Source organism: Ictalurus furcatus, chromosome 2 (genome assembly GCF_023375685.1).
Source record: "Ictalurus furcatus strain D&B chromosome 2, Billie_1.0, whole genome shotgun sequence".
NCBI lineage: Eukaryota > Metazoa > Chordata > Actinopteri > Siluriformes > Ictaluridae > Ictalurus > Ictalurus furcatus.
The window spans coordinates 6,295,730-6,311,869 of NC_071256.1; the positions used below are offsets into that span (position 1 = coordinate 6,295,730).

General features: G+C 39.4%; 1 protein-coding gene across 1 annotated transcript; it reads left to right on the forward strand.

Moving 5' to 3' along the window:
• The first annotated feature begins 6,841 nt into the window (after positions 1 to 6,841).
• nrl (neural retina leucine zipper) lies at positions 6,842 to 11,681 on the forward strand. Its single transcript, XM_053639434.1, has 3 exons — positions 6,842 to 6,931; positions 10,199 to 10,414; positions 11,350 to 11,681. The coding sequence occupies exons 1-3, from the start codon at positions 6,842 to 6,844 to the stop codon at positions 11,494 to 11,496; spliced, it is 453 nt and encodes a 150-aa protein (XP_053495409.1). The 3' UTR covers positions 11,497 to 11,681.
• Positions 11,682 to 16,140: the final 4,459 nt, after the last annotated feature.

The following is a 16,140-nucleotide window of genomic DNA, read 5'->3' on the forward strand; positions in this document are numbered from 1 at the left end:
CACTGGACCATGTCCCCAGTTGACATGATCATGTTTTATGTGTACGGGATGAATGTAAGGTCACATCTAGGATGAAGGGACCTTGCGGATTTGAGGGATGAGATTTGACAGTAAGACAGGTGGGAATGAATGTACTGTTAGTGTTAGAAGGTGGTGTGAGTGAACAGTTTTGCACACAAATCATATCTATAACACAAAGTCTTGGACCACTACGAGTCACCAGAACAGCTTTATCTTTGCATACTGAAATAATAAAACTCTCGTATTCACTTAGAGCTGTTCCTCTTGGCACAAAGCATCATGGTAGGAAGTTAATCGCTTAGCTCTATCGTGGATAGCATTCACGTATGCGTCTACAATTATTTATGCTTTATGTTTTATCTTTAATTTGTCATACAGCTGTGTAGAAATTGATGCTATACCACAGAGCTACTGTTCTACTGTTGAAATTGTCTCATGCATCTCAAGACCCAAAACATCTAGCAATTATAAACAGTCAAACAAAATATATGTATAAGTTAATAGAGCAAACAGTCTGAAAGCCAGTGTTTTTTTTTTCACTCTAGAACATAGAATATGCGCGTTAACAGTGAATTTAGAGGCAAAATAAAACATAGGTAATATTTAATTTACTTATTAACTCAATCGAATAAATGATTGTCTATTAAGTTGTATATGTGTGTGTGTGTGTATGTGTGTGTGTGTGTGTCTAAGGGATTACCCTTGACTCTTTATAACTGCATTTAGTGTATGTCCTAAATCAGATTTAGTCACATTATATTAACACACTGATTCCCTAACAAGACGTTATTAGGATCCTCAGATTAGTTGGCTTAGCCCTGGATGGTCATTAAAAAGTGCTCCGTTAGCACTTTGCACAGCAGTAAAAGATCCATAATTACACTATTCTCTCTCTCTCGCTCGCTCTCTCTCTCTGTCTCTCTCTCTCTCTCTGTCTCTCTCTCTCTCTCTCTCAACTATGAATGTCTCAACTAGAGACAACTACTAGACAAGGTTTTCTAGTGCCATACACAACACAAACACACACATACACACACACAATTCCTAAATGAACATAATTGAATGTGGAGTGTGTTCAAAAGAATCCAGACTGTTGTTGTATATAATTTGTGTGAACAAAGTGCTTCTGAAGGCCTTACTTATTTTTTTTTAACCCACATTTGTTCTTAAAGGATCCTCTGCTAACGTTTTGGTGCCAGATACCACAGCACACCTCCAGAGGTCTTGTAGAGTCCATGCCTCGACGGGTCAGAGCTGTTTTGACGGCGCAAGGGGGACCTGTACAATATTAGGCAGGTGGTTTTAATGTTATGGCTGATCGATGTATAGCTACTGTATATCAGTATGCAGCATACATTCAAAATAAATATGGCAAGAGTTTAACATGCAGGTCTGATACCTCATAAAACCGTTTGTTTGTTTGTTTGTTTGTTTGTTTGTTTGTTTTTATAACAGCAAGGCTCGGACAGGTGTGTAACCAGGTGTGTAAAGGTGTGTCAGGGCTTTGGGACAGTTTTCAGGATGGAGAGCGTTGCGGTTTCTGAGTAATCTAAGAGAGGGAAAACAGAAACGCTGGCGAAAGAATGACTATTCATAAAGTAGCTGCTATAAGGTAAGTGATAACAGGACCTAACTTGTTTCACAGACATTCCACAACATGAAAGTTAACTAGAAAAAATGATTTTGTGCTTAATAAATAAAATAAAAAAACAACAATTACCAACACTAACATGAATTGTGTATTAGATCCACATATCCATCCATTTTCCATACCGCAGGGGAGCCGAGAGCCTATGAGGTGCACACATTCACACACACATTCACAAACCCATTCACACACTACGGACAATTTGGAAATGCCAATCAGCCCAGAACGCAGGTTTTTGGACTGGGGGAGGAAACCGGAGTACCCAGAGGAAACCCCAGAAGCACAGGGAGAACATGCGAACGCTGTGCACACAGGGCAGACCACTAAGCACTAAGCCACAGTGCCTGCCACCCCCCCCCCCCCCGCCTTTGTGTATAAGATTACAAAAATGATTGTAATGTCATACTGATTTTATCTAACATGCAACATTATTGCACTAGTTTGTTTCCTAAACCTGTCAGGTTCACTAAATAACACACACACACACACACACACACACACACACACACACACGCACACACACACACCATGAAGAAGCCACGAGGTGGCAGCAATCACACAATTGCTGGTCTGTATGCTTACCTCTTATCTCCTCATGTGATTGTCTGTCATCCCACATATGAACATTTCAGGACCATAACCACTGCAGTCAAAGTAACATCTATTTATGTCTGCTTACACACTGTTGCCATGACAACTTGCCATGGAAGGCGGGTCCTAGCCACGTTTTAAGAGTGGAGTAGTGGAATGATTGTGTTTATGTATGGGGAGACACACACACACACAAACACACACACACACTATAGTCTGTGTCTGCATATGAAATGATGTGATGCTATTTTCCACAGTGATTAAGGCAGCTAAACAAAATGTATAATTAACAGATGAAAAGTACTGTGTGAGAGAGAGAGAGAGAGAGAGAGAGAGAGAGAGAGAGAGAGAGAGCATGGACATGACAGAACAATTGAACACACATGTGGCTTTGGGAGGAATAAAAGAAATGGGGAGCATGACAGAGAGAGAGAGAGAGAAAGAGAGAGAGAGAGAGAGAGAGAGAGGGGTTGGGGGAGAGAGGGATTTACATCTGAGAGGAGGGGGTAATGACACAGTCAGTTACAAAGTGGCACACGCATGCTCTCTCTCTCTCTCTCTCTCACACACACACACACACACACACACACACACACACAAGAGAGGCATCGGTCAGACACACTCAGGAGGCATCAGTCAGTCCGTCAGACACTAATGAGGAATGAAACAAATCAAACGGATCCCTGTCTGCCTCTCTGTGTATGACCCACGGTAAGAACAAAAACAAACTTGTTCAATTAAAAAATATATACTTGGTGTTTTCTACCTCTCTGTGAACTCCTGAACTCCTGAACTCCTCTTGGGACCAACTTTGGTCTTGTCATTTCTGTTCGATTTTGGTCTCTTTTCCAATTCCCTGAGCCTTTGGATCCTTTCAGTAGGCCTGTAACAGTTTTTTTTTTTTCTCTGCCCCGCTTCAATTTTAGGCAACGGAAGGCTATTGATTTAATGAGTTGGATCTAGAATGATCTAGAATGATGACTTCAGTGCTGTATACAAAAACATGTAGAACTTTGAGAAGGTTTACAAGATTCTTCTGGAACGATGTGAAATTGACTCCTTGAATGATAAGAACGTACAAGACCTACATACAATATTTCTTATAGTTTCGTTCTGAAAACAGGAAAAAGATCAATCGAAAAAGTAAGTTCAGAGAAGACTCTGCTCTGTCACACATGTCTGTAACTTCTTAGATTTATCTCTTATGATATAGCCAATAAAACTTCTTAAACTGTATGAAAATCAGGTCTTATATGTCACTGTTTGTCAATGTATTAATTATTAGTATTAATATTTGTTTAAGTTTCCCTATCAGATGATCAGGAATCATATCATGATATCTCACAAGTGTTTTTTTTTTATTTTATTTTTTTTTATTGAAGAACAATTACTAGAAATAATAATAATACAGAACAGACTAACAGAATAATGAAACAATAATCTGACCCATTATAGGCACAAAATACTCACAAGGCTAGAAGAACACATTTGTTAGGTGTTGTTCATGTAAACCTTTATCAAGAAATAAAACCATAACTAATACAATGTTTGCTGTTGTTTAGTTAGACATTATACAATTGAGACCGCTACGATGATTACAGATGCATTGTATGCCATATTAAAGGGTGTTTCACAGTGATGATCTCATCAGAGTTAGATAGACAGATAGATAGATAGATAGATAGATAGATAGATAGATAGATAGACGAAATGCAGTTTAGCACCTATCAGAAGTGCAAATAGTATCATTCCACAAATTAACAAGTGCAGGTTGAATATATATATAATTAGTAATTAGTAATTAGTATAATTAGTATAATAATAAGTGCATATATTGCACTTATACACACACACACACACACACACACACACACACACACACACACACATATATATATATATATATATATATATATATATATATATATATATATATATATATATATATATAGTAAATAAATAAATAACATATCCTTGTTATGGGCAGTGAACACGTGCAGTAGCTATTGAGTAGAATAGTATGAATGATAAATACACTATGTTGTAATAGAAATAAATAAATAAATAAATAAATATAGCGTAGTCGTAAATATATGTAAGAGATATGTACATTGTATATACAAGAGAACCCAGCTTATTTATGTATAATATACTGTGCAATGTATAAACAGATATATAAAAGATAACTTAGGATATACAGTATATTTTAGACATAATACAGATTATGCAGAATGCCGTGTCTTAGATGTATAAACTTCCCAAACTCATGGAAATTAAAGCAATGTGCAGAAATGTATGACTATTAATTCTCATGTATGCCAAACCTTCGCAATATCCTATATCACATCATTATAGAATGTTTAGATAAAGTTGTTCAGAAGGGTTTTATTATTATTATTATTTTTATTTCGTCTGTCTGAATTAAGATTAGATTTAAACCAGGTACCAGGGATTAGATTTAAACCTTTCCCAGTAATCTGAAGATTTATTCCTTCTGACATGGATAGCAACAGTTATTCATATTCTGATTGGCTTCAGGCATGTTCAAGATTTATACATATATCAGCTGCCCCTGATGTTTGAATGTAGTTCACTATACAACACGATGACCAATAACATGCTATATATAGTAGATTCTGCATAAAAAGGTTTTGAATTGAAAGGACAGACTTACTGAACATGTACACAAGCACACGGTGCTAACAACATGAAGGACCTTTGAGTATTTTATAGACTGACATCTATAAAAAGTGATTCATCATGGTCATACTTATTTAACGCACCAGGTGAGCATTCAGAGAAAGATTTGAATCCATTCCCAACAAAACCATATATTTCCCATAGTGAGACAGGACGCTAATATTGTGTTATAGTGTTGTTCAATGAACATTATTAGTATATTCCAAATAAATTCTGTATTAAGGTCAGAGTTTTGTTACCATTTACAATGCCTATCTCTCTGGCATAATGAGGCACTAGCATGAATAGAGACTGCATGGGTCTACAGTGGATGGGTCATTTCTTTCATGCTGCTTTTGACCTCTCGACCCAAGGCTTACTGATGTTATCTTTACTTCATTTCCTGCCGTAACATGACGAGAGCTTTTAGAGAAAACAGTGGCAGATTTGAGACAACAGCTAGAGGTTGGGTACTGCTAGAAAGGAACTAAGCGGAAGTAAGTTTAACGTCATCGTCCGGATTTCCTGAAATAGCCCCACAGGAGGTCTCACTTAGTTCATGAACATAATCGTGACTGGATACTTACCGTGTTTGCAGGTATCATTAACGCTTGTTTGTTTTATGTTGGTGCGATGTGTTCATTTGGCTTTTGGTTGAATTTTACATAAATCTTCTTCAGTACCGAAACAATCCGACACTTTCAGAATAGATAGATAGATAGATAGATTGATTGATTGATTGATTGATTGATTTGATTGATTACCCTGACAGATCAAAACAACTCTACAGGGTGTGTAAATGTGTATATGATTTCGTATTTAAATAAACTGAATCTTTTCAATTTGATATCTGGTTACTCACAGCTCCAGAATCCCTGGTTCCCTTACTGGAGTTTCTTATGTTCTCCCAGTGTTTTCATGGGTTTCCTTTGGGTTCTCTGGTTTCCTCCCACTGTCCAAAAACACACAGGTAGGTGGATTGGCTACAATAAAATTGCCCATAGGTGTGAATGTACTGTATGTGCGCATGGTTCGCCCCCAAGGATTGGAGTACCATCTTGGGGAAATTCCTCCACCTTACTCCCAATGTTCTCGGGATGGTCTCTGAATCAAACATGACCCCGAACGGGATAATACAGTTACTGAAGTATGAATGAATGATGATATCTGGTCCAATATTGCATGGTTCTGTATTAGTTTTACTATCTAATCACAAGTGACGTGTATTTTATCAGCACAATGTTAACATTCACTCACTAGCACTGCGTAGAACAAATAGTATAAGGGTATTTACTATATATAGTAAGTACAATATCACTTTGTCACTTTGCATTGTTGTAGTTTTGGAAATGGATACTGTACACACAAAAACATCTTCATATTATATGGTGGCAGTGGTGGCTCTGGGTTACACATCAGAAGGTTGGGGGTTCAAGCACCAGCACCACCAAGCTGCCACTGTTGGGCTTTTGAGCAAAGCTTTTAAGCTAGGGGGGTCGTATAATGGCTGACCCTGCACTCTGACCCCCAACATCCTAACAAGCTGGGATATGCTAAGAATTTCACTGTGCTGTAAAGTATATGTGACAAATAAAGGCTTCTTCTTCTTCAAAATGATACCATGCTGACTATTGATACGTCCATTTCTGACAGGATGATGAGGTGACACAGAAGGTTCTCTGTACAAGGAAGCAACAAAGCCCCAATGCAAGTTTCACATAAGAACACGCCTCCTGGTTTTGGCCAATCAGGGATCTGAATAAGAAGCATCGCTGCTGATCCCAACCAGGGCATTGGACCACTAACTGAATCTCAGTCTGAGAGTGAAAGGAGCAGCACTAAATACGTCTTAGGAAACCTGCTACACACAAAACTCTCCAGTTGTATTAGCAATTGGTGGCTATGTCATCGCCTTCCATCCCTCTTCCCCCATTGCCCCCTAGCCCCCTGGCCATGGAGTACTTAAACGATTTCGACCTGCTCAAGTTCGAGGCAAAGGCTGACTCTCCTCCCCCTCCTCCACCATGCTCATATCCAAAAGCAGTCCAGCAGCAGGACCCCTCATCATCCCCCTATGTGGTTCGACCTCCTTCGGACTCCAGCCTCAGTTCCAGCCCCTACACCTCTCTACCTCCCTCGCCAACCCTCAGCGATGCTCATCCGCTTCCATCTGCCTCTTCTTCCTCCTCCTCTTCGATATCCATCCCTCTCTCTATCTCTGCCAGCTATGTCTCTGGATTAAGTTCCACCTCACAAGGGAATCTGGACTGCAGCCCTGCACCTGGTGTCCCAGGCCAGTGTCCAAACCCCACGTCTTTGGAAGATCTGTTCTGGTTGGCAGCAATCCAGCAGCAGTTTGGAGGGGATGCTTCTCTCCTAGAGGCCTTAGGAGGAACACCAGAGAGAGGTGACAGAGACAGGGGGGTCGTTGGGGGATTTCTGGGGTGTGAAGATGCAGTGGAGGTGCTACTCAACTCGGCTGCCACTGCTGTGAGCTCACAGGTGCAGTCTGTGTTTTTGTGTGTTAGTAGGTGTTCTCTGGTAGGTGGTAGGTGTGTGTGGGCGGATGGGCAATGGCTTGCATGTCTTTTTCTGAGGGCTGTTAGAGAGAGAGTGTGTATTTTTGAGAGGCACTGAGTGTGAGATGAAATGGAGAGATGTTCATTTGCATAAGTTTTAAGTGTTTAAAATGTAAAATTGGCGGCACACTAAAATCTCTGCTGAGATCTCTTACTTTCTTCCTTTCTCTCCATCCATCATTTCTTCTCTCCTTCCCGCTCTCAGTTCCCAGTTCTATCTCAGAGCTCTGGGAGTAGTAATCTGGGAGACTCAAGCAGTGAGAGTGGAGGTGATGTAAAGGCCTCGGAACTATGTCACCGTCCTCTCCTCTTTGTTTCCTCTGGCCCTCCGTCTCTCCATAATGGCAATCCAGCACAAGGCACGTACCACCAGCCCTCAAGCCCTTCATCCCGCCATCATAACCCGCAGCATCATCATCATCATCACCATCATCCCTATCATCTCATTAACAGTCATCACACTCACCATCATCATCAGCTCCAAGCTAGCCAGGTAAAGATGAAGATGGGCGGAGCTTATACCGATGTGTTGAACTGTTGTATTACCTGGTTATATCTAAAGAAAAAAAAAGAACCTCCTAGTTTACTGTTATCATGAAATCAGGTGATGAAAGCTTCTGAAGTCACGTTAGTTTATGTTTCAAATGTGAACTTTATCCACCTTTTTGAATCCTTTCCAAAGATTATACTGCTTGTGCTTGCGTTAAACTTTTGGGAGATTGTGTAGTTCTCATGATAAAAAAAACAACAAAGAATCGGTGTCAATGTTGAAGAGGGATGTAAAGATCCTGAAATGTAATATTAATGGTTTGCAAGACTTAATCAAGCAACATCTGTACCACTAGTGGTGCTCCAAGAAAATTTTTAGTGAGGTGGCCAGACAAGGTGACTGGAAACTGCCATCAACAAGCAAGCTAGCTAACTAGCTAACTATATTACCAAGTTATACCCTGTATGCATACTGTAGCAGTCCCCACACTTCATTTACGTTTACACAGTGGGCCAAATTTAATGTTCTCCTTATCCACTTACAGAGAATGAGAACGGTGGTAGTCCCTTGATGCACTAGTGTTAGCAAGATAGTTAGCTAAATCATCTGATGCAGCTTTTTAGGTGTCATTATTTTCAGCCGTCGTTACAATGTGGTCTGGTCTGTGTGTGTGTGTGTGTGTGTGTGTGTGTGTGTGTGTGTGTGTGTGTGATGTTGTATGTACCAATGTGTGCATTTGTATCAAAGCTGAGACGCTGTTCTGAGATGTATAAGGTTGAATGTGGAACAGGTCTCTGAGATTAGCATAATATCTGCTATTATTGTTTTGTAATCCTGATCACTGTCACTTGCACTCAGTCAGGCAGATTATAGATTATAAACACACGCATGTCTGTTTGCATGCTTGTGACATGGCTCACGACATAACGAACATGCGCCAGCATCATACACGTGCACGCCTCATGGTATCATTCCACATTACACTGTACATATGTAGCTTGGGTAATAATGATTTTTTAATCACCAGACATATCATGACACTGTTGATACACCTTACCATATACAATGTGTGAATGGGAAAATTAGTTCCAATCAAAGTATTCCCTTATTACTAATATCGGTATGACTGGATCCTCAATCATAACAAGGACATTATTAACATTAACATAATGTATTAACATATTATGACTACTAAGGGACCACATGCACTAGGCGTGAACTATTTATACAGTGTTGAATTCTCAAATCGGATTGGTCAGTAGGTGTTGTATGATTTCTCTAACAGCAGATAGACCCGTTGCCATTTAAATCACAGTTTTATATTAACGTGCGTGTTCTAATCTAATGCGTTATCATTTCTATATATATATATAACTATCTCTATATATAACTCATTTAGAGGAACTTGCACGAGAGATTTGTGTGGCTCTACACAAGGTGTTGTCATTGAATAAAAATAATCAATAATAATTAACTGTTGATATAGTGAAGCTTTCTATAAAGAGGTGTTTATTTAACATTTATAGAAGGAGTCTCCAGTTTCAGTACTTTGTAAGAGTTAGTACATTTTCTGAGATGATATGAATGAGAGTGTTGCAGTTACTCTGTAACCTGAGAAGCTGCAGGTTTGGGTGTTTTGTTTTTTTTGTCTTATTAACTTCAAGAGAAAGAATAATGAGATGTCTGTTGAGCTACATGTTTATAGTGTTTATATCACTATTGATGAAAGGAAATAATTTATCTTGGGAATTTCCACAACGTTAAAAATGGTTAAAAGAACGACGCGTCAATAATGAAAGAGTTGAACAAGTGTAAGTGTGAAATGATTGTGGTATAAGAGGTATAAAACCCTTTGAGGCCAGGCCACGTCACACCAACAACCTCATTGATTATGATAATGATAATGAGTCTTTATTTATCACATATACATATGCACAGTGAAATTGTTTTCTTCGCATACCCCAGCATGTCAGGAAGTTGGGGTCAGAGTGCAGGGTCAGCGATGATACAGCACACCTGGAGTAGAGAGGGTTAAGGGCCTTGCTCAAGGGCCCAACAGTGTCAGCTTGGCAGTGCTGAGGCTTGAACCCCCGACCTTCCATCCCCAAGCCACCACTGATTATTTTCCTATAACAGCACATCCGGGTTGTGTTTTATTTTTAACTTGTTGCATTATCCTCCCTCCTTTAGTCTGGGTTGGATGAGCGGTTTTCAGACGAGCAGCTCGTCAGTCTGTCTGTGCGCGAGCTGAACAGGCACCTGCGTGGTGTGAGTAAAGACGAGGTGGTGCGTCTGAAGCAAAAACGCCGCACCCTGAAGAACCGAGGTTATGCTCAGTCCTGTCGTTACAAACGACTGCAGCATCGACATGCACTCGAGTCTGAGAAACACATCCTCACACAGCAGGTACACACACATACACACACATGTATGCACAAATATATGTACACTACATTCCAAGACATTCACAAAATCTATACAAGAGCAATGCTTACATTTTACACTATGCATATTGAAAAGAAGCATGGGCATGATGACACTTGAGCATTTGAGTATGCGCTGGAAGAGCGCTCTCAGTAGAGCCCATTTGTAACCTATTCACTATCAGTTCATATTTATAAACGTACATAGAGAAAATGTGCCTCTAATAATCCGCAGCTGCCAGCTGAATGCAATCGTGAATGCCAAGAGTTTTCCTCTTACATAAGTGTTTTTCAAATGAACTCTCTCCATCCCTCTCTTCCCCCCTCCCTTTTCATCATTGTACATCTCTTTCTGTTTCTCTCTCTCCCTCCCTCCATCTCTAATATAATCTCCCTTCTCTGTATCTCTCTCCCTGCCTCCACCTTTTTCATATTTTCTCTCTCACTATTTTCTCTCATCTTCTATCTACTTCCCTATCTCTTTCTCTCATCTCGTCTCCGTCTCGTCTCGCTCGCTATCGTCCTTCCTCTCGCTCCGTCTGTCCTTCCTTCTATTTCAATATCTTCATTTCTCCATGCCTCGCTCTCTTTCGAACCTACTTCCTCTATGCTTTCTGTTCCTTTTTTTTTATTATTTATTTATTTTTTAAATCTTTCTTTCTGGCCTTTTTGAATCCTCTGATTTTGTGTCTCTTTTTCATTTATCATTTCTCTCCCTCCGTCTTGGTCTCTCGCTCTACTTTCCTGTACCGTATTCTTCTCCAAAATCTCATAACTCTCGTAAGTGTTATTATATCTCTTTTTCCCTCTCTCTCTCTCTCTCTCTCTCTCTCTCTCTCTCTCTCTCTCTCTCCAATTCTTCCTCCATCTTTCTTCCATGTTTCACTCACACCCACTCTCACCATTACCCCTCTCTAGCTGGAGCAGCTGCAGTGTGAGCTGTCCCGTGTTTTAAGAGAACGAGACGCCTACAAGGCTCGTTACGAGAAGCTTGTTAACTCCAGCGAGGCCCAGCCCACTCAGACCAACAACCCACCTTCTCCTCCTACAGACTATTTCCTCTGAAAGGAAAGCAGGACTCCAAACTGCCAAACTGAAAGAAGAGAAACGGGCTACGTCACCGGGCCACCTAAGCTATCAGAAAAAAACATTGCAAAGACATGATGGGAGACTAGAGAAGGTGCTCAATTGTGAAAGATTCTATTGAACCAAAGCTAGTCGAATCTGAGTGTTAAAGTCGGGGGTTTCGCCAAAGCCCTATATAGTCACTTTGTCAGGACTTCACTTGCTGCTGCTGCTGGACAACGGTTTTGGTTTGATCGCTGGGAGGTTCACAGGAGCAGAAATAATTAGCTGTTTTTCGATTGCTTTTTCAAAATTTTTCATGCACAAGCATAAATCTAGGGAAAGAGAAATAACAGGAGATCTGTGTGGCAATTATAGACATCAGACATTCTCCTCAGATACAGAGCTGAGTGTCCGACTTAATGAGTTTTCCTGTGTGCCACAGCTCTGAACTGACTGAATAAGGTCATTTTCAAACTTATAATTGTAACTTAGATTTTAAAGTATAAATTGCTGCTATATAACCAGCACTGTGTCTGAAATCACTCCCTCAGCCCCCTCCCCCCAACCCGATTGACTACATGGGGCGACAGTAAAGACTGTTAACAAATTACCTTGCAAACTGACACTACAAAAATAAAAAGAAGTATTAAAAGTGATATATTTTTTTTTGTATTAAAATATATAATTTAAATCACTACCTGTTGGGTTTAGTTGTCATTAACACCCGGCCACACTATTATTCCTTTACGACAAGCAAAACTTTAGCTAAAACCGCTCGGCTTTGTGCGGAAATAGTGTGTTTTGGGTGTACACTGGATTTGTAGTGCACTATGGGTACGAATATAAGTTAACTACCCAAGGAATATCATTTATCAAGTGAGAATTGGGATAACACGAATAACAGTGCACTGTTTATGGTGAATAGGGAACACTATGGTTACTCATTTCATCCTTTTAAGTTACACGTATAAACGACGGATTGGATGGGACTGTGACAAATGAAAGGAAAAGACAGTGGCTTTTTTCCACTGTGGGAGATTTAATTTTCTTTTTCTCCCTGCATGGTTTGTTTCCAGTTGTGCACTTAGAGAGATGAGTCACTGCAAACCAATACAAAGTTCTTCTGACTAATCACCTTTATCCCGTGATAAAGCATTTCTATCTTGATGGGGAATGGACTATTCCAGGATGACTCCGCCCCCATTCACAAGGCATGAGGGCTCACTGAATGGTTTATTGAGGATGAAAATGATGCCCATTATATGCTATGGCCTTAATAGTCACCAGATCTCAACCTAATCAAACACTTAGGGAGATTTTAGAGTGATGAGTTAGAGAGTACTCTAAACCACCGTCGTTAAAACACCAACTGGAGGGATATCTTTTGGAAGAAAGGTGTTCACTCGTACAGTATCCCTCACAAAAACCAAAAAAAAGATCAGGCGATGTTTCTGACAGGAGTGGAACTTCATCTGCCTCAAGGTTCGGCGTGTTGTGCAGGTTTCTCTGAGATGCTTTTCTACTCACCACGGTTGTAAAGAGTGGTTATTTGAGTTACTGTAGCCTTCCTGTCAGCTCAAATCAGTCTGGACAGCTCAAATCTCCTTGGACGTCTCTCATTAACAAGGCATCCCACACACAGAACTTATTCTAAGTGGATAGTTTTTTTGTTTGTTTGCTTGTTTTCTCTAGAGACTCTTGGGCGATTTCTGATCCGTAGTTTCTGGAATACTTAAACCAGCCCCTTTGGCACCAACAACCATACAACAGTCACTGAGATTACATTGGATGATAAGTTATACATTAATTATACACAGTATCTCTCTTACAGTTTTCACATTTGGTGGTTTGCTTCTGCAGTTTTTCCACTGGACCTGGAGCACCCAATTCTTGCATAATCAACCACATTTGAAGCGATTCATTTATTTTTCTTTCTTTCTTTTTTTGTGTGTGGAAATATTCCATGCAGTGTTATATTCTGATCTCATTTATACAGTACAAAGAAAAAAGGGGGGGGGGGGGCAAAAATATGTCGCATGTTATAACACCATATTTGTCACTATATACAATTGTGCTCATAAATTTACATACCCCTTGCAGAATTTGCTAAATGTTCATAATTGGAAAAAAAATAAAATAAAATAAGAGGAATCATTAAAATTGCATGACATTTTTTATTTAGCACTGTCCTGAATATGCTATTTCACATAACAGATATTTACATATAATCCACAAGACACAATAATAACTGAATTTACACAAACGAACCAGTTCAAAAGTTTACACACGCTTGATTATTAATCCTGTGTGTTGTTACCTGGATGATCAACGTCTGTTTTTATGTTTTGTGATAGTTGTTCACGAGTCCCTTGTTTGTCCTGAGCAGTTAAACTGCCCACTGTTCTTCAGAAAAATCCTCCAGGTCCTGCACATTCTTTACATTTCCAGCATCTTCTGCATGTTTGAGCCCTTTACAACAGCGACTATATGATGTTCAGATCCATCTTTTCACACTGAGGACGACTGAGGGACTCGTACACGACTATTACAAAAGGTGCGAACGTTCACTGATGCTCAGGAAGGCAACACGATACATTAAGAGCCGGGGGGTGTAAACAGGATGATTGTTGTAAATTGTTCATTTTTTAAAAAATATCTTATTTTTTTCATTTAGTACTGCCTTTCAGAAGATATTTACATGCTTCCCAGAAGACAAAATAATAACAAAGCGTATGTAAACTTTCTTACTGGTTCATTTGTGTAAATTCAGTTATTATTGTGTCTTGTAAACATTTATTATGTGAAATAGCTTATTCAGGGCAGAACTAAATAAACAACAAAATGCAATTTTACTGAGTCCTCTTACGCTACTTTGCAACATTTTGCAGATTCTGCAAGGGGTGTGTAAATTTATGAACACAACTGTATTCAGGTATAAAATGTGCTGCCATGTTGCAGAAATAGACATTATTCCATCACGAAGGAATTCCTAGCTGCTTTTATTGTGTGAATTTGTCTGTGAATAGTACGGGGATCGAGGGGTTTTGATTGATTGTCAGTGAATTAAAATAAATACTGTTTGTTAAAGAGTGTAACTTTTTTCTTCTTTTTTTCTTTTTTTTTGTCCTAAACTGATTTCAAAGAAACTGAAACCTCCGAATACACAGAGCTGGACACTGTGGGTTATTGATGTGTGTTGTTTTGTTTTGTTTTTAAATGACTAAGTGATATGCAGAGACATATAATAAGACTTGGTACATTGGTACATTACCATAATTATTTATGCATAACAAATCATCTGAGGAACTTTAATCTAGACTTTTCTTTTTGAATCTGTAAGTAAATAATATTGGTTCTCCTATTTATTCATTTACACTCTTTATTATTACTATTATTATTATTATTATTATTTTCTGATTATTTATGTGATCATTACTTTCATTTGCTGGTTTCTCATTTCATTGAGTGTGTGTTTTATTTATTTTATAGGTTAAGTGTTGGTTTATGCTGTAGTGATGATATAAAGAGTATTTGACAATTGCTCTATTATGATTACTCGTATACCAGCAATAAAGACAAAGCAGAGCGCAGAACACATTTCTATTCGATCACTTTTATTACTCAGATATATTCAATGTGTCTTAAATAAATGAATTTTGAGTAACCTCTTGTGTATTTAATCTTCTTTCATTCTTAACCGTTGAAAATTTTCCATCACCCCAACTGCTCTCTCTCTCTCTCTCTCTCTCTCTCTCTCTCTCTCTCACTCTCTCTCTCTCTTTATCTATCTCTCTCTACATGTAACTACGGCCAGGGCAGGAGGGCAGGATGACCTCACTTTTAGCCCTCCCTCCTTGCTCTCTCTCTCTCTCTCTGTCTCTCTCTCTACATTGGCGTGGGGATTAGGAGGATAATAGGCCTCGGTCAGCTCACTGCCGGAGTGCTTTGGAAAAGGCAGGGGGCCTTTATGTTCAGGGCATACGCAGTGTTACAGGAACACACAAACACACACACATACACACACACACACAGCTAGAAACCAGAGCAAATTCCACATGTTGTATTGCATACAGAAAACGATAGAGGTATTGGATATAATTTAGTGAAAATGAGAAAGACAGGAGAAAGGGAGGAGGAGAGACAGGAACAGAATGTCCAAAATGTGCAGAGTAGTAATGTGATGTTCTTGAACAAGCCAGATTTGTTTTTATTGAGTGATTTGTTGCCATTACTCTTGCAGTAGGTGAGGCGTGAAGCAAGACATGGAGAATCCGCTTCACTGCTTATTTTTGAGGATGTGTACTCAGGTGTATTAGATGAGGCAATCAATTTACAGGATGAATCCTCCGAATGAAGCACAGACAGAGCCGGCACAATAACAGTAACGCCCGGGGGTAATTATTACTGTATAATTAATTATTACTGTTTACATCAACGCACATTTGTTGTGCCTTGCTGATTTTATGATGATATACATACATACCAATTTGTTCATTCATCTTCATTAATCCTGTTCGGGGTCCCGGTGGAGCCATGGTGTGAGTCAGGAATGCACTCTGGATGGGGCACCAATCCAACACATTCACATAGGGGTAGCTAGTACACATACTGGCATGTTGTAAGCCAGTTTCAACCATAGTT